Genomic DNA, 17,781 nt, shown 5'->3' with positions numbered 1-17,781 from the left:
ATATAATATAAAATTTAGCTTTCGAATTAGCCACATATTGATAATAGTGTTATACTCTCAACTAATACATAATATAACTTATATGAGGATTCATCTATTATTTTATATGAGATGTATAAAAAGGATTAAGAATATACATAATAACAACATATAATTTTTGTTTATTATTAACCTTATAACATTCCACATAATATTTTTTAGTGTATAACAATTCTTACACTAATATTACTGTTTAATAGACTAATAGTAGAACAATACCTAAAGCATAATCTTTACCTAACTAGTCCATGAAAATAACGGACTCTTTTGTCCTTAATGTAAAGTTTAGAGGTCTCATGAGCAATATTTGAAAGTTGAGGAATCTTTCTCCATCAACTGAAAATTAGAGTAGTAAAGTACCACTATATACCTTTTAGACCCCGTTTGGACATAAGAATTTTCTCTAACTTTTTTCGTTTTTTTTTTTTTTTCAAAATTAGTGTTTCGCCATAAAGTTTTTAATTTTCTCTTGAAAGTGAATTTTGAAAAATTCTAAAAAGCTATTTTTCAAAATTTTTACTCAGATCACTCACAAAACTTTAAAAACAACCCAAAATTATATTCATGTTCAAACACAACTCTAATTTTCAAATAACATTTTCACTTAATTTTTTATTTTATTTTTTTTGAAATTTTACAATTCTCATGTCCAAACGCCCACTAAATCTACTTATTAAAGATTCACTTTGGACGGACTGTTGAAAAAACTAAAACCCATAAAGCAAACAATAAAAAGGTCAAAGCCCCAAAAAACAAATCAAAAAAGTGATCATTGCTTGCTCTTATTCGCAGGCTGGCTACTAAATAATTCTCTACTGTTTTTGTTTTTCTCTTCTCTCTTTCTCCGTCACTCTCCGATCTCTGTATCTTCCACCTATATATAGACACACGCAGTTGTCACACACACACACAAACAGAGTTTCACATGGAGTCGCTTTCGCCGGCGATCGGACAGAAAGCGATTCTACGGTATACGACTACTCACAGCGATCACGATCTCTTTTTAAGTTCCGTTAGGTTAAGAACTGTACGGAATCCGAGCAGAGTTAGCCGGAGATTGAGAATTCGAGTGCAAGCTAAAAACGGAGCCTCCGAAAATGCTGCCGGCGGCGGCGGCGGCATCGATTTTAGTGATCCTAATTGGAAGTTGAAGTATCAGAGAGAATTTGAGGCTCGTTTTAATATTCCTCATATTACTGATGTATTTCCTGACGCCGTTGAGTATCCTTCCACTTTTTGTCTTAAAATGAGGTATAATTTTGTAAAGAACATTTTTTTTTTGTTTGAATTTTATTGTATTTTTCTTGTTTTATGTGAAAAAATTTCTGGTTGAATTGGAAGTAGCATGAAACGTTTAGAGTTATTATTGAAAAGTTATAGGTACTATTAGGAATTTAAATTTGATATAATGTGACATTCTTTCTCTTAAGGTAGTCTGTTGCAAAAAGAATGACAACTTTTTATATGTAGAAACAATTAAACCTTAATTTTCCATTTTACCGATCATCTATAGTCATACAAATGTATTGATTTTAGACTACAAGTTTCAAAGTCTTTTTTATTCCTTTAAACTTCGATTTGGTCAAACACCGCCACATAAATTGTGATGGAGGGGTACTACTTTTTTTGTGTGGATATTACATGAACTTTAATATTTTAATTTGACCAGCTGCAGCAAGATTTTTTGGAAAGAAAGGAAGAGATGCCGTTATTCAATTGGGAAAGAAAATAGTAAATCGAAATTTGGTTTGATAAAGAAAATATCATATCAAGGTTTATACTTTTAAAAAAATTAATGATTTTGGATTCTTGAAAGTTATGAAAGTTATATGTAACTGTACTGGTGTCAAACTCTTTGCAACCTCCTAGTATAGAACGAGTATCATATGAATTGAATAGATGAGTATTCAGTTCAAATTTGATTATTCTGCTGTGCTGTAGACTTGTAGTATTAGTTACCTTTCTCTATGTAGCTCTAGTGTTGCAACATTCAGTAGGCTATATCTGGCTTTATCACTTATCCAAATTTTAGTATTGCAAGTTTTTCTTGCAAAATTTGTTGTAATGCACTTGGCCAGGTGGTCTGGTAAATAAATGGAAAGAGATACATTTGCTTAATAATAATGAAGATTTCGGGCAGAAAATTTGCTTAAGGACTAATTTTACTAACTTTAGTGCATCATTCCTGTTACAGGACTCCAGTATCTGAGGAGTTTGCAGAAGGTTACCCTTCAGATGAAAAATGGCATGGTTACATTAATAATAATGACAGAGTACTGCTTAAAGTAAGTCCCTACTTATTTTGCATAGATTTTCACCAATCGAATTCAGTTTACCCATACCATTTACTTATGGGTGTAGGTTACCTACCCTTAAGTTAGTGAATGTAACATTGGTTATCACTCCCTTATGTTTTCCGGTAATGGACTTTAGGTCAAAAACCATGTAATCTAAATTTAAAGTTGATAATTGTGTGGTATATCTACTTCTCAGCACTGATCTCCAGCTACTTGGTTATTGTCTTTAATTCAAATGTGGAAAAGCTCTGGCTCGTATTGATGTAGTTTTCCACATGGTACAGAGAACAGATATAATCTTCTAGTAATTTGCTCTGGTACTATGATTCCTTGTTCTCCCTTGACATAGATGGATAAATGAAATGGTCAGGCACTAATATCTATCTTAGTAGCTGCTATTTACCTCTTCCTACAGTTGAGGATGACTGTTTTTACTTATTTGATGCTCTTCTATATCAAGTGTTCTATAGTGATTTCTTACTTGACCTGGCAAATACACCTGCATGTCTCATGTGGATCATTTTGATGGAAAGTAGGTAGGCAGTTCAAAAAGCTAAACACTCCAGTTTTTAAGTCACAAGTATCTTATTTTATTCCGTTAATAAGAGCTAGAAGTACATTCCTTGCTGAAGATGATACTATCTCCCACACACAAAAAAAGGCAGCCCGATGCACAGAAGATGATACTATCTCAGTGTTCCAAAATAGATAAGCCTCCTGCATCTCGAGGATCAATTTAGATTAATTCGTCTATTTTGATAATTGAGATACTACTTGATAAAAACTAAAGTTGCAACCTTTCCCATACAAAATGGTTAAAATATATATTTGAATATGTTAGTCAAAAGTTGGTTCGACTCCCGGGAAGTGTAATAGGACTAATCTTTCAAATGGGAAAAGTAGTTGAGACAGTGTCGTAAATAGCGAGCGCTACAGCGCTAATAGCGTGTAGCGACGCGAGGCGAGACAGCATCGCTATTTTGGTCTGTTGCGTTGCGAGGAAGAAAAGGCGAGCGCCTCTGCATGTGTAGCGAGAGGTGCTGCGAGGCGTCGCTTTTTGAATAAAACGGAAGAAAAGGCAGCATTAATATTAAAACACAAAATTAGGGCTTGGGTTTCACTTTTCTCCTTCAGCGACGAGCAGCGACCTTCTTCTTCTCCTTCAGCGACCTTCGATCTTCTTCTTCTTCTTCTTCCATCATCAGCCATCATCACCAGGTATGTTACTTTCTTTTCTTTTCTTCTTCTTCTCCTTTTTTCTTCTACTTTCTTCTTCCTCTATTTCAGCAGCGACTTCTTCTTCTTTTTTCTTTTTCTTCTTCTTTCTTCTTTCTTCAATCATTCAATGATCAGCTCTTTCTTCTTTCTTTCTTCATTTTTCTTCTTCTTTCTTTGCTGATTTCCAGAGGCAGTAGCCTTTTTTTTGCTCTGTTTTTCTTCTTCTTTCTTTGCTGTTAGTTTCTTCTTCTTTCTTTGCTGTTTTCCAGAGGCAGTAGCCTTTTTTTTTTGCTCTGTTTTTCTTCTTATTAATATATTATTGTTATTGAGTTTTAGTTATATGTATATAATATTTTATGTTTTTGTATAAATTGTCGCTTCACATCAAAAAGGCGAGCGCTTCGCTGCGCGCCTCTCGCCTCAGTGAAGCGGGCCCTCGTCGCTATTTGTCGCCGCACGCTATCCAAAACACTGAGTTGAGAAGTAAGCTATTTGTTTTTATTGTCTGCTGATGAAGAATTAAATGGTTGTTGTTTCTTGTTTTTTTGGTTCCATTTCCTCCAAGTCCACTCATATTATTTAATTCTAGTCGACTCCAATTAAACTATTTTCATTTCAGGTAATTAATTATTCGTCCCCAACATCTGCTGGTGCTGAGTGCATTGATTCCAATTGTTCATGGGTAGAGCAATGGTAAACTTCTTTAGAATTTTCTACATTAAAGAGTTACATGGATACAATTATATACCTGTTGAGGAAATGATACAAACTTAATTTTTTACTATTATCGTTTTAATCACTCTCACCCTCTTCTACTCAGGCATAAGTCTTCCATAGTGCAATGGCATGCCTATAGATTGAAAAAATGGTTCTGGATTACTAATTTATCTTTCTCCATCTATGAGCTCCTGCTCCCAATTGTCACAAATTGAAGTCCTCCATCAATGTTGACTTTTCCACCTTCCAAACAGTTCAACACCCAAATTGGCACTATCCATTTCCTTGCCATCTTCTAACTTCGAGATTTCCTTTCTCATAGTTTATAGAAATGAAACTAGATAGTTGAGACATGAGATGCTAAAAGAGTTCTTCAAATGAAATAATAGAAAAAAAGGGTTCTTCCAAATGATATGTAAACCTCTAATAACTAAATATTACTACGAGATATATATATGTTGCATGCCGAGGAACAAATCCGTGAGGTTTGTTGGGCCAAAGCGGATAATGCATGCCATGGGCTTGGGTTGTGGCATTTAAATCCGATAATTTTTTGCCAAGCATCATTCTTGTTTTAAAACTGGTAAGACTTTAACATATACCATGATTTTTGGCACCAATTATTTTCAGGGTTCACCGTGCTGGTCCTCGAGAGAAAATATATTTCAAGCCAGAAGAGGTGAAAGCAGCAATTGTAACTTGTGGTGGACTTTGCCCTGGGCTTAATGATGTTATTCGACAGGTATTAGCATTTTATTATTGTTTGGTTTTGGTTCTTTGATTTCTCAGGGATGTAGTTGATTGCTGCTGCACTTATGTTGTTCTTCATCCTCTCTTTGTTTTCATTGGACGTAGATAGTTATCACCCTTGAGATATATGGAGTGAAGAAAATTGTGGGAATTCCTTTTGGATATCGTGGGTTTTCAGAAAAAGATTTAGCCGAAATGCCAGTAAGTTACTTTAACTCTTCTTCACTGCCCAAATGCTCCTTAAAATTTAAGTGCTGTTATTCGGGATTAAGTGCAAAAGCGTAACTTTAATCTCCAAACCGTCATTACTGATGAGGTGTTATTCTCCGCTCGATAAATTTCTCTTTAATGAGATTAGGCGTTTTACTGATTTTGTCGCCTGCTTTGTTCTTAGTTATCCAGGAAAGTGGTGCAAAATATCCATCTTTCCGGGGGAAGCTTGCTGGGAGTATCACGTGGAGGACCTAAAGTTAGTGACATTGTGGACAGCATCCAGGTGCTTAACTGATTTTCTCTTATACAAAAAACATATAGTTTGCTTGAATTGTTGCTTTAGAGATGAATTTGCTAGGGTTTATCTAAGATTCACTTCTTTTACTATTGTCAGGAAAGAGGAATCAACATGCTCTTTGTGCTGGGTGGAAATGGCACACATGCTGGTGCAAATGCAATCCATGACGAGGTTGCTATGCGTGGCCTCTATATTCATATAGGGTGCTCATTTAGACCAATATGCATGTCAATTAATATTCTCTGATTATTTGAAGTTTGATCAGTATAGTGTGTAATTGGAGACTGTAGAGAGAAGTGAATATTTCGAGAATAAGTGATTCTCTCTAGTGTCCTTATTAGAAAAGTAGAGTGAATGGTCCCTCTTCCATAGAATTGTTTTTAAAGTCCTTCTTACATAGAAACTTATGCCTCAAATTTAAAGTTTTTTCCTTGAAATTAAAGAGAGAAATTGTTTCAGATGACCAAGGATATGTAATAATTGAATAGTTTCTCCCTATGTCCTTGCTTATTGAATGGTTAATAACATTAGGTCCACTTACTATTGTTAGAAACTCTAATTTGATTTTGTCTACTGGATGTACAGTGCCGTAAAAGACGTATGAAGGTGGCTGTAGTTGGTGTGCCAAAAACTATAGACAACGATATTATGCTTATGGATAAGACATTTGGTTTTGATACTGCTGTTGAAGAAGCGCAGAGAGCCATTAATTCTGCTTACATTGAGGTTACTACGTTATGATCTACTATACTTTCATGCATCCCTTACTTCCATGATAGGATGAACCTTCTACTTTTATTAAATGACCTTCACCTGGCCCCATCTTGTCCTATGCTTTTTTCCCTTCAATTTGTCGGACCTCCTCTAACCTAATTCAATTGACAAATCTCTTTTTGAGAAGGAATTCCAATGATCTGATCAAGTTCTCTTCTATGAATGTCTCAGTGAAGTTACATTTTCTTGATTTTCTACAAGTTCAAGACATAGTCATCATGTATTGCCAAATCTTGCAAGAACTACTTTGTTTGACAGAATCCTCCGTCTTTTTAGTTTTGGGAAATTCCTAGTGATCAGTGTCTATTTTTTCCCCAGATTTGTGGATTTCGAGTTTGTTTTCTCAAGTAATTGAATTTTGCATCTAAACATCTTCCTAAGTTATCTCATGTTAAGGACTGATTCCAAGAAGAAAAGTGCTCATTTACTTTTTCCTCAATTACAGTTATGCATCTTATTTCTTCCATGTAATCTGCTTGAGATGAAGTTTCTTTTTTGCTCTTTTGCTCTTTTGCAGGCACATAGTGCGTACCGTGGTATTGGAATTGTGAAGTTGATGGGCCGTAGTAGTGGGTTTATAGCTATGCAAGCATCCCTAGCTAGTGGACAAATAGACATATGCTTGATTCCAGAGGTTTGTAGTTTGCCTTATATCTATTGGATATTGTGCAATGCTTTTCTTGAGTTTCTCAGTAAGATCATATCTTATTTCATATCTCAGGTGCCTTTTAATCTGCATGGCCCACACGGTGTACTGAGGCATCTAAAATATCTGCTCGAGACTAAGGGATCAGCTGTGGTTTGTGCAGCAGAGGGAGCTGGGCAGGTTAGTTCCATCATAATCATGCTTGTGCTGCATTTGGATGTAACATCAAACGAGTTTTTTTTAACTGAAAAAGTCCCTTAGGCTTGGGATATGTTTATTTTTATCTCTATTATATTACGATGAGCACATATGGTCCTTTAAGCTTTCTAAACATGAGACTTTTGGTCCAACTAACAGAAACTGAAAGCAATCTCTGTAAAACTAGCGAAACTTGCACGTGCAAAGCATCACAACTATAGTCAAAGCGCGTCACAACAGTAAATTGCGCATCAATATTACTTCAATCGCTGCTTCCCTTTTTTCCTTAACTTCTGCCTACCATCTTGACACTCTCCACAATCTGTGTGTTATAGTTACGGACTCCAAAGCTTCATCTAATCTTCTGGAAAAAGACCTCAGTATGGTTGTCCTTTTACTATGATCACGCACTCTCTAGTGCAATCCATTTGTTTTGGAGGAATCCATTTGCATTTTCTTCACTTGAATGAAAAATGCTGAGGTTTAGCAAACTTAAACGGATCTTTTGTGCTCAAGGTAACAAAATAGGGACAAATATTGACCTACCGCCTAACCTAAGGGACTATTTTAGTTAAGAACTCAATATTAAGTAGTACTCCCTCCGTTCCAATTTATGTGAATCTGTTTGACTGGGCATGGAGTTTAAGAAAAAATGAACGACTTTTAGAATTTGTGGTTCTAAACAATTCAAAAAGGGCCCCAGAGTATTTGTGTGGTTACAAAAGCTTTTCATTAAGGGTAAAATTGTAAATTTAAGCAAAATTGTTTCCAAATTTAGAAAGGGGTCATTCTTTTTGGAACGGACCAAAAAGTAAATAGGTTCACATAAATTGGAACGGAGGTAGTAGTTATTATCGTTGCCCATAAATTTCATCCCCTTTGCTTTTTTATTTATATTAGATAGTTTTTTTTTGGTTAACTTTTCTTTCAGTTCAATGTTTGTCACTATACTAGACAAAGCTCAAAGGTCACTTAGATTTTTACAGTTTTTGGTTACTTAATCGTAATGCAAACTATAGCAATAAAAACAGATGGATCAATTTCTGATTTTTTATAACACTTAACTGCATCTGGCCCAACCTTCATTGCAGGATTTCCTCGAGAAAACCAATGCAAAAGATGCATCTGGAAATGCTGTACTTGGAGACATTGGTGTTTATTTGCAACAAGAGGTTAGTGGCTGGCCAGCTTTACCATTGGGGGATTTTTGCTAGATACCCCTTAGCTATTCACATGCATGTTGGCCTATACATCCTTTGTCATTCTGAGGATTTCATTCTTTATTCGTCTTCTTCATTAAAGAAGTTCAAGTTACTTCACCAAATCACTTGTAAGTTCTACTTGGCATCTTTGTCCAATATGAGCACAAGCCATGTGGGGCTCTATCTAACATAGCTTTGGTAATCTTCCAATTTTTTTTTCTTCGTGCATCTGTTCCTAAAGGCCGTCTTTCAGATGAATCAATTTTAGTGGAGTTCTAAAAGAGCCCTTTGCTGGATTTAACTCATAGTGTTACAATTTCTTACGTGATCTCATGTATTGCACATAAGAATCTTGAAACTTTTGTTCTGGAATTTCTAAAAGAGAAATTCTTACCTGAATATCATTTTATCTGAGATTGACCAGTAATTGCATATTAAACTGCTATGAGTGGTGTCCTAGCTTCTTTCAATTGAAATGTGGTCATTGTCAGTCATTTTTTACCTGCTATCTCCTAATATCTAATTTGTGGTCATCATCACTTTATCTTTTTAACTCTGCCTACATGAGCTTTGCAATGCATAACTAGTCCCAAGCATACAGGAGGAACATTGTGGTTTGTGGTAGGTTGACCGCTAGTGTAAAAATAGTTCTAATATCATTATAAATCCACTGAATGCTATCTAGAATAGTGAGCTAATAAATACAGAGCTTCCGTATAACCGATCCCCAAACTAATTTGCAAGGTGTAGTTGATTGATTGATTGATCAATCACTTCATCTTTTTTATCCTTAAAGCACCGTACCTGTCAGTAGAAATTTCCATGCACATGAAGGCTCATGGCTCCCTTTGTTATCCTTCTTTATCAAGTTATGAGAAATTCATGATAATCTGCCTGCTCTCTGACAGATTAAAAAGTACTTCAAGGAGATGGGAGAGACATCCGATGTGAAATACATTGATCCTACTTACATGATCCGTGCATGCCGTGCTAATGCTTCAGATGGAATTCTGTGCACGGTACTTGGACAAAATGCTGTAAGTCTCTCATGCCTCACTTAATGATTAATTCAACTTCCCCTTCCCGACTTATATGTTTTGTGATTGAGACATTATTCAACCATTTATTAATTCAACATATGCACTTTTTGTTTTGACAGGTTCACGGTGCATTTGCTGGATATAGTGGTATCACAGTGGGTATATGCAATACTCATTATGTCTACTTTCCAATTCCAGAAGTCATCTCTAAACCCAGGGTTGTGGATCCTAACAGCCGCATGTGGCATCGTTGCTTGACATCCACAGGCCAGCCAGATTTTCTTTAATCAAGAGACAATTTATACTTCAGAAATCTATTGCAGTGTAAAATAGAGAAGCAGGGAGCCAAATTGAGAAGCTTTAGAGCTTTGCCGGTTCCATTTATTTAAGAAATAACACGGAAAATAGGATTCCCCCATTTTTTGCTAGGCATACATAATTTGATGCCAGTTCAGAAGGGCATATTGATAAATGAAGCTTTGTCAGAGACTAGGAGTAGCATTTTCACTTGTTCCTCACATTCTGTAAAGCTTCTCTTATGGTTAAAGAAATTCAATCTTAACCTAGCCCTTATGTACTATTTGGACTTACTCCTGGACCAATTAAGGTATACCATAAGTTATCGTCATTCAGTTGGACTTAGATTCATTCATATGTAAGTCAGAACTTCAATGGGACTGTTTTAATAATATATGACATGAGCAAATTCAAATGTGTATGATGTCCATTCAAAAATATAATGGCCTCTGAATGTGATTGTTATATCTTTAAATATTGAAGAAATATCATGTGAGTCTACCTGTTTCTAGCGATGAGTTTATTATTTTTTGCCAAGTATTTGTTACACCCAAAGATTATCTTAAGTTTAGATTGGTCTTTGAATATTGATTGAAGTTCTAGTAGCATGCAGATTATTTGGGGTTTTTAGTGCATGCAGATTATGCTGCATCCGCTTGTAGCAGTGGTAGGAGAATAGCAGAATGAACTTATAACCATTAAGGAGATTAAGAATGGTCAAACGCCAGTATTTGTTTAGTGACAATGACTAAGGTAGGTAATTATCATTGCTTTCGTTGAACAACTTTTCCATAAAAAAGTATTAACTGTTAAATTACCAAAGGATGTCAAAGACCTAGTGAAATAAAAAGTTCTCATAATTAACAATAGGTTCTATAGCATATTCTGTCTTCAAATATAGGGGTGTACATAGGTCGGGTTGGTTCAGATTTTTCAATTATCAAACCAAAACAATATTGTCGAGTTTTTAAATTTATAAACCAAATCAAACCAACAAAGTCGGATTTTTCAATCTCGGGTTTTCTCAGGTTTTTTGGGTTTTTTTCCGGTAAAGTCTTCATAGCATAAAATATGTAACTTGTGCTCCAAATATTTCTTTAAGTCCTTATAAAATACAACTATATAATGTGTTTTCCAAGAAACTAACACAATAATATGAGATAAGTTATAGCATTATACTAAAATATTCAATAACATTGATAAAATAATAAAATTACATAAGACAAATATTGCTAATTAATAAGCCATAATGAAAATTAACATTATCTAAAAATACTATATAGGTCATGCTAAAATAAGTATAGCTAATAAGTACGAATATTAATTACATAACTAAGCACTAAAGAAAAAGATAAACTAAGTTATACATTTTCATTATAAACCAATGTAAAACTAAAATAATTATCCAACACTATCGTCATTCCTAGTATTGAATTGAATTTCTTTTGTTAGCATTAGTATTGATTTAACTTTGTTTGAGTTATTACATTTTTAGGGGCAGAGCGACCGGGCCAGACGAAATTCTGGTGGAATTTTGGAAGTGTGTGGGGAGAGCAGGTTTGAAGTGGTTGACTAGGTTGTTTAATATTATTTTTAAGGGGAAGAAGATGCCGGATGAGTGGAGGTGGAGTACGGTGGTTCCATTGTATAAGAACAAAGGTGATATCCAGAGTTGTAACAATTATAGGGGTATCAAATTACTGAGTCATACCATGAAAGTGTGGGAGAGGGTGGTTGAAGCGAGGGTGAGGATGACAGTGTCTGTATCCGACAACCAGTTCGGGTTCATGCCGGGTCGTTCGACTACAGAAGCTATACACCTTGTTAGAAGGTTGGTGGAACTATACAGAGAGAGGAAGAAGGATCTGCACATGGTGTTTATTGACCTAGAGAAAGCGTATGATAAGGTTCCTAGAGAAATTCTCTGAAGATGCCTGGGGGAAAAAGGTATGTCGGTTCCATACATTATGGCGATTAAGGACATGTATGATGGGGCTAAGACTCGGGTTAGGACAGTAGGAGGCGACTCTGAGCATTTTCCGGTTGTAATGGTGTTACACCAAGGTTCTGCGCTCAGTCCGTTCTTATTCGCACTGGTGATGGACGCGTTAACACACCATATTCAAGGGGATGTGCCATGGTGCATGCTATTCGCCAATGACATAGTTCTGATTGATGAGTCGCGAGCCGGTGTTAACGAGAGACTGGAGGTTTGGAGACAGGCTCTTGAGTCTAAGGGTTTCAAGCTGAGCAGGACGAAGATGGAATACCTGGAGTGTAAGTTCAGCGCTGAGCCAGGGGAATAGGGCGTGGATGTGAGGCTTGATTCGCAGGTCATCCCGAGTAGAGGCAGCTTCAAGTACCTTGGTTCGGTTATCCAGGGGGAGGGAGATCGACGAGGATGTCACACACCGTATTGGGGTAGGATGGATGAAGTGGAGGTTAGCATCTGGAGTCCTGTGTGACAAGAGAGTGCCACCGATACTCAAAGGTAAGTTTTATAAAGCGGTGGTTAGACCGGCCATGATGTATGGGGCTGAGTGTTGGCCCGTTAAGAACTCACATATCCAGAAGATGAAAGTAACAGAAATGAGGATGTTACGGTGGATGTGCGGGCACACTAGGATAGATAAGATTAGGAATGATGATATCCGGGAGAAGGTGCATGTGGCTCCCATTGATGACAAGATGCGGGAAGCGAGGCTTAGATGGTTCGGACATGTTCAGAGGAGAAGCCCAGATGCTTCGGTACGGAGGTATGAACAGCTGGTTGTGGAAGGCACGAGAAGAGGTAGAGGGCAACCTAAGAAGTATTGGGGATAGGTGATCAGGCAGGATATGACGAGGCTCCAGATTTTCGAGGACATGTCACTTGATAGGAAGATGTGGAGGTCGAGCATTAGGGTTGTAGGTTAGAAGGTAGTTGAGTCGTGCCTTACTTCGTACCATTGTGGGTCTAGCCATGTAGGGTTTTTGTCTAAGATAGCTAGTGACAATGTTGTGGCTTACTATTTCGCTTTTTAGTGCATGTCCTATTTACTAGCTATCGCTTTTGCTTTGCATCTTTCTTCTAGATTTCATGGTGTTCCTATTTTTCTTATGATTGTTGTGGTGATACTAATATTTACTAATATTGTCTCCCTTTGCTTTGCATCTTTCTTCTGGATTTCATGGTGTTCCTATTTATCCTATGATTGTTGTTGTGATACTAATATTGTTTCTTTTTTGTCATTTTGTCATTTTGTCTTTTTTTGAGCCGAGGGTCTTTCGGAAATAGCCTCTCTACTCCTTCGGGGTAGGGGTAAGGTCTGCGTACACACTACCCTCCCCAGACCCCATTAGTGGAATTTTACTGGGTCGTTGCTGTTGTTGAGTTACTACATTTATGGGCAATAAAATTTATTTACCATTCAAGAATGTTAAGTCTAAACTTGAAATAATACGTTAAAAGATAAAATTGTGAAAAAGTTTAAGAAATATTTATAAATTACATTACAATACATATTTATATGTATAAAATATTTTTAAAAATTATATAAATGTACCATCGGGTTTGTTTGGTTTCGGTTTGAATTTTTTTAGTTAAAACCAAACCAAACCAATTATGGTCGGGTTTTATTTTCCAATACCAAACCAAATCAAACCAAACCATATCGATTTTTTTTTCGGTTTGACTCGAATTATCGTTTTGGTGCGGTTTATCGGTTTTCTTTGTACACCCCTACCCAAATACATAGGAATCGACAAAGAAATCAGCTTTAAAACGGGATATTCATATGACCATGCTTAGCTGCTAGTTGCTCGGGCAAAACTGTCCAAATTTTCCTCTTTTGGTTTTCATGTGGATTGTGACTAAAAATATATTTTCAGATCTTTTAAATTCAGAGATTAGGAAACAGAATTCACACGTGGCTTTCGGAAAAGATTAATGGTTGAGTTAATAGTTAATACTCCTCTGTAGCTAAAATTGTGATATGAATCAAAAAAAGCTTCGTCGCCTGAGAGATTCGAACTCTCGCGGGGAAACCCCATGTACTTAGCAGGCACACGCCTTAACCACTCGGCCAAAGCGACCTGTTGATTTGTGCTGTAAGGCTAATAATATTATTCCTTCTCAATAATCCGGACAACAAGAACTATTACTCTATTTAAACTATTAAAAGTAGAAAGTTCTTGAAGTTCTAGTTACAATTAAATCTCTGAAAAGCTAAACACTTTCTGGAAAAAAAGTATACAACATAAAACACATACTATTATCAACTACTCTCTCCGATTCACTTTAATCGATTTTTTTGTCTCTTTTTACACATATTAAGTAATTCATCTTTTAGCATTAATTAACAATGAGATTGATCATATTAACCTTAATTTGCTAATTGAAAATATAACAAACTACTCATAGGCTCTTTACTCCAAGGACAACTTTGAAAAGAAGAAGTTAATTCCTTCTTGATATCTGAAAAAATTAAATATTCTACACCATAATAAAAGGCCAATGGACCGGAGTGAGTAGTAGGTATCTCTTTCTCCATTTAAAGTCCAAATACATTTTATAAAGTTAAAGGGATTGTACATATATAGTTTACTTTTTGTTTTGTTTTAAATTTTTATTTCCGTCTCTTGTTAATTTCCATCTCTCTATAAGTTTAGATTGACATCATTTTTCGGAAAAATAAAGAAAGAAACTTTGCTTTAGAATAGTAGAGGAACTAGACGGAAAAAATTAATAGCAACAGTGAACTACATCAAATGCTGTTTCACAATAAAAACATAACACTCAGACAAATTTCACAATCAGCTCAAATAACATTGGAAATTAAACGAAAAGAAACAATAGACCAAACAAGGGTAAAATTAACAAGTAGTACTAGACAATTAAAATGTCAAAGCCACAAGCTTAGTTGGATGGAGGAGGTGAAAGTGTAGGGATGGTAGGAAGTGAAGGCATGTTGGGAAGAGGAATATTGGCAGGCATTGGTGGTAGAGTCATCTTTGGTACAGAGGGCAATGTAGGCAGAGATGGCAATGTTGGAAAAGATGCAACACTTGGCAATGGTGGCAATGTGGCTGCTGTTGGCAAATTTGGGATTGTAGGCAATTGTGGCATTGTTGGCTGAGGCAATGATGGGATTGTAGGCAAGTTCGGAAGTTGAAGTAGGCCGCGAGCAGCATGTGTTGTAGTGATGCTTGATAAGGACAATAATGCTATGATCAAGAAAAGGATTGAGCAGTTGCAACTGGAAGCAGCCATTGTTTATTTTGCTCAAGATTGATGATTTGTTTTCCAAGGAAGTTAAGTTGTGTTTTGAGTTGATTTGAGTTTGATCATTAGTACTAAAGGGTATATATAGGGGAAGTTAATTATTGGGGGACTATGACGATTTGGTGAGATGTTGTACTACTTTTAAGTCAAGAAGTTTTCTGAAAGTAGTTATGCGTAGATGAAATTTAGATCAACTATATTTGGTGGACATTTGATACAACACTAGTTGGTAAAATCTTTTCAATAGTTTTAAACTAATATTCTATATTGGTTGGGAAGGGACCCTTGTCGTATTGGTCACACGGGTTCTATATGTGAAAACAGCTTCTTGTAGAAATGTAAGTTAAGATCGCGTACAATCCGCCCTTATGATCCGGACTTTCCCGGACCCCACGCGTAACGGGAGGTTAGTGGACCGGGCTGCCCTTTTATTCTCTATTGGTTGGCACCATTGATAGGATGGTAATCTTGCAACTGCGTTAATACACATAGAACATTCTAAGAAATTCATATTTTTTCCTCTCGAGTAGCATGACTAACAAAACCACGAAATAATTTTTTTTAAAAAAGACAGCAGAATGAAATGTTAATTAACTGGTTTACTGTTTCTCATTTTCCTATAGTTTCTCCTATAGTACAGTTTATTGACAATTGATCCTTGCGATTTTTTTCAACTACCTAGGACATGTTTGCTTGCCTAATAATGGTCAAATAACTAATCAGCTCAACAATACTTTGAAGCCTAACACATTTCCATGTGTAATTTGTCCTCTGATCCGAAGAAACAACATGCTTGTTACGGATCGCTAAAAAAATAATACGTAGTACTATTGATCTCATTAAAAGAATTATTCCTATTAGATTAAGCAAATGTTTGGGTTCTTTACCTTTTCGGAAGTAGTAAAAATTGAAACTGAAGGCGAATATATCATATTTGAACATTTACTCATATAACAACTTCAATAACTATGCCTCAATCCCAAACAAGTTGGGGTCAACGATATATAATGAATCCTCACTTATCTTTAAGCTCAACTCATTCATTATCATTACTAAAATTAAATAAAATTAGAAGTAAAAAATCAAATAAATATATATAAGTAGTAGTAGTAAAATAATAATAATAATACAAAGGCTACTGCATAATAAATGTATAACACTCAAGAGAGCATAACTGATACGATACATATCGTTAAGAATCACTCAAAAGATAAAAACAACAACAACAGAGAAAAAGGGAAGGAAAAAAAAAAATCAAACGGCAGAGACCATAGGATAAGACAGGAAAATGTTGGAAGCTGCAAAATCAGTTGGATGGAGGAGTTGCAAGTGTAATGTAACGACCCGACCGATCGTTTTGCTGTCTAGATCCTCGTCCCCTAAATAAGACTTTCCGTATGTACTTTTACTTTTTTATGACTTGCGGGGATGGTTAGTCCGGGATTTAGAAAAGTTCGGGTTGAAATCGGAACACTTGGTTCCTTAGTTGGCTTTTAAAAAGACCAACTTTGACTTTGATCAACATTTTGAGTAAACGACCTCGGAACCGGGATTTGACGGTTTCAATAGTTTCGTATAATGATTTTGGATTTCGACGTATGTTCAGACCGGGTTTTGGATGACCCGAGAGCGTTTCGACGCTTAATATTGATAGTTGGCACCTTGAAGGTTTTAAAGTTCTTTAAATTTGGTTTGAAGTAGATTTTGGTATTATCGAGGTCCGTTTGGGATTCCGAGCATGGTAATAGTTCTGTATGGTGATTTGAGACTTGCACGCAAAATTTGGTGTCATTCCGAGTAGTTTAAGTATGTTTCAGCGCGTTCGAAGTAAGTTGGAAGAACTTGATGTTCATAAGTTGATTTAATTTGGTTTGGGGTATGATTCTTAGTTGTGATATTGTTTTATGCATTCCGAGGGTTCGAGTTGAAAGCTTCATCTAGGAATAAGGGTGGATTGACATGGTGAAATAAGGGTGAATTATGATGCTGATATTGACATATGGTGGTATCAGGTTGCACGCCACAACATATATATATATATATATATATATATATATATATATATATATATATATATATATATATATATTATCTACAGTTGTTGATATCGTTACAGTGAAATAAGGGAGTATTTTGTTTTGTCTGGTGGGATCAGGTTGCGCTCTGCAACAACCTATATGTTTTTATTTCTTGAGCTGTGTTGGTTTTTCCGGCATTTTTATCTGAATTATTAAAGATTGGTAATTCTGGACGACACTATTTTATTGTTGAGGCTATGGTTATTATTTTCAGTTGGCTGTTTAATTCTATTCAGTATTCCCTTTTTTGTCATTATTATATACTGCATTCAGGTTGTAGTGTAGGTGGCCCGCCTTAGCCTGGGCACTACTTTGTCGAGGTTAGGCTCGACACTTAAAATACTCTTAATATTTAACGAACTTAATATAAAATAAAAGTTGAATAGCTATCGATGAAATTAACCTATGAATTAAGGTCTTATTTGAACTTTCTGACGTAGATGCATGTCCCAAGTGGTTGACCAAAAATTAATGGCATTGCCCTCATTTTAGCGTGAACGCCAGGTTTTATTTTTATTTAAAAAACTTTGCTATGTTTGTCTGATTTCATTAGCTTCCACCTAATCTAATTTATTGCACTCTCAAAAGCTTGCACAATATTAACTACAAGAATTGACTTTGCAGCAAAGTTTTGATTAAATTGGGTTATGATCCTTATTTTTACTTAACCATTTTAATCCGATCGTTTGTCTATTTAAAACCTATAATCTTTGTTCACAACAGGAGCTTATTATGAACAGAGTGGACGCAA

General features: G+C 35.8%; 1 protein-coding gene and 1 non-coding gene across 2 annotated transcripts; one reads left to right on the top strand and one right to left on the bottom strand.

Moving 5' to 3' along the window:
- The first annotated feature begins 804 nt into the window (after nucleotides 1-804).
- Nucleotides 805-10,108, top strand: LOC107812275 (ATP-dependent 6-phosphofructokinase 5, chloroplastic). Its single transcript, XM_016637335.2, has 13 exons — nucleotides 805-1,290; nucleotides 2,234-2,324; nucleotides 4,174-4,247; nucleotides 4,902-5,013; nucleotides 5,127-5,222; nucleotides 5,416-5,517; nucleotides 5,629-5,703; nucleotides 6,118-6,258; nucleotides 6,824-6,940; nucleotides 7,028-7,132; nucleotides 8,242-8,322; nucleotides 9,261-9,389; nucleotides 9,512-10,108. Exons 1-13 carry the CDS (start codon nucleotides 965-967, stop codon nucleotides 9,677-9,679), a joined length of 1,617 nt encoding a protein of 538 aa, XP_016492821.1. The 5' UTR covers nucleotides 805-964; the 3' UTR covers nucleotides 9,680-10,108.
- Nucleotides 10,109-13,681: 3,573 nt separating this feature from the next.
- On the bottom strand, nucleotides 13,682-13,763 carry TRNAS-GCU (transfer RNA serine (anticodon GCU)). Its single transcript has one exon. It is a non-coding gene; the product is annotated as a tRNA-Ser (tRNA).
- Nucleotides 13,764-17,781: the final 4,018 nt, after the last annotated feature.

This window comes from Nicotiana tabacum, chromosome 23 (genome assembly GCF_000715075.1).
Source record: "Nicotiana tabacum cultivar K326 chromosome 23, ASM71507v2, whole genome shotgun sequence".
NCBI lineage: Eukaryota > Viridiplantae > Streptophyta > Magnoliopsida > Solanales > Solanaceae > Nicotiana > Nicotiana tabacum.
This window is presented reverse-complemented; position numbering and strand designations above follow the sequence as displayed.

Excerpts from the sequence above, each read along its gene's own strand:
- LOC107812275 (XM_016637335.2), top strand. The coding sequence starts at position 965 with ATGGAGTCGCTTTCGCCGGCGATCGGACAGAAAGCGATTCTACGGTAT. Across the intron at positions 1,291-2,233 it reads ACTTTTTGTCTTAAAATGAG|GACTCCAGTATCTGAGGAGT; the intron begins GTATAATTTTGT and ends TTCCTGTTACAG. Across the intron at positions 8,323-9,260 it reads GTGTTTATTTGCAACAAGAG|ATTAAAAAGTACTTCAAGGA; the intron begins GTTAGTGGCTGG and ends GCTCTCTGACAG.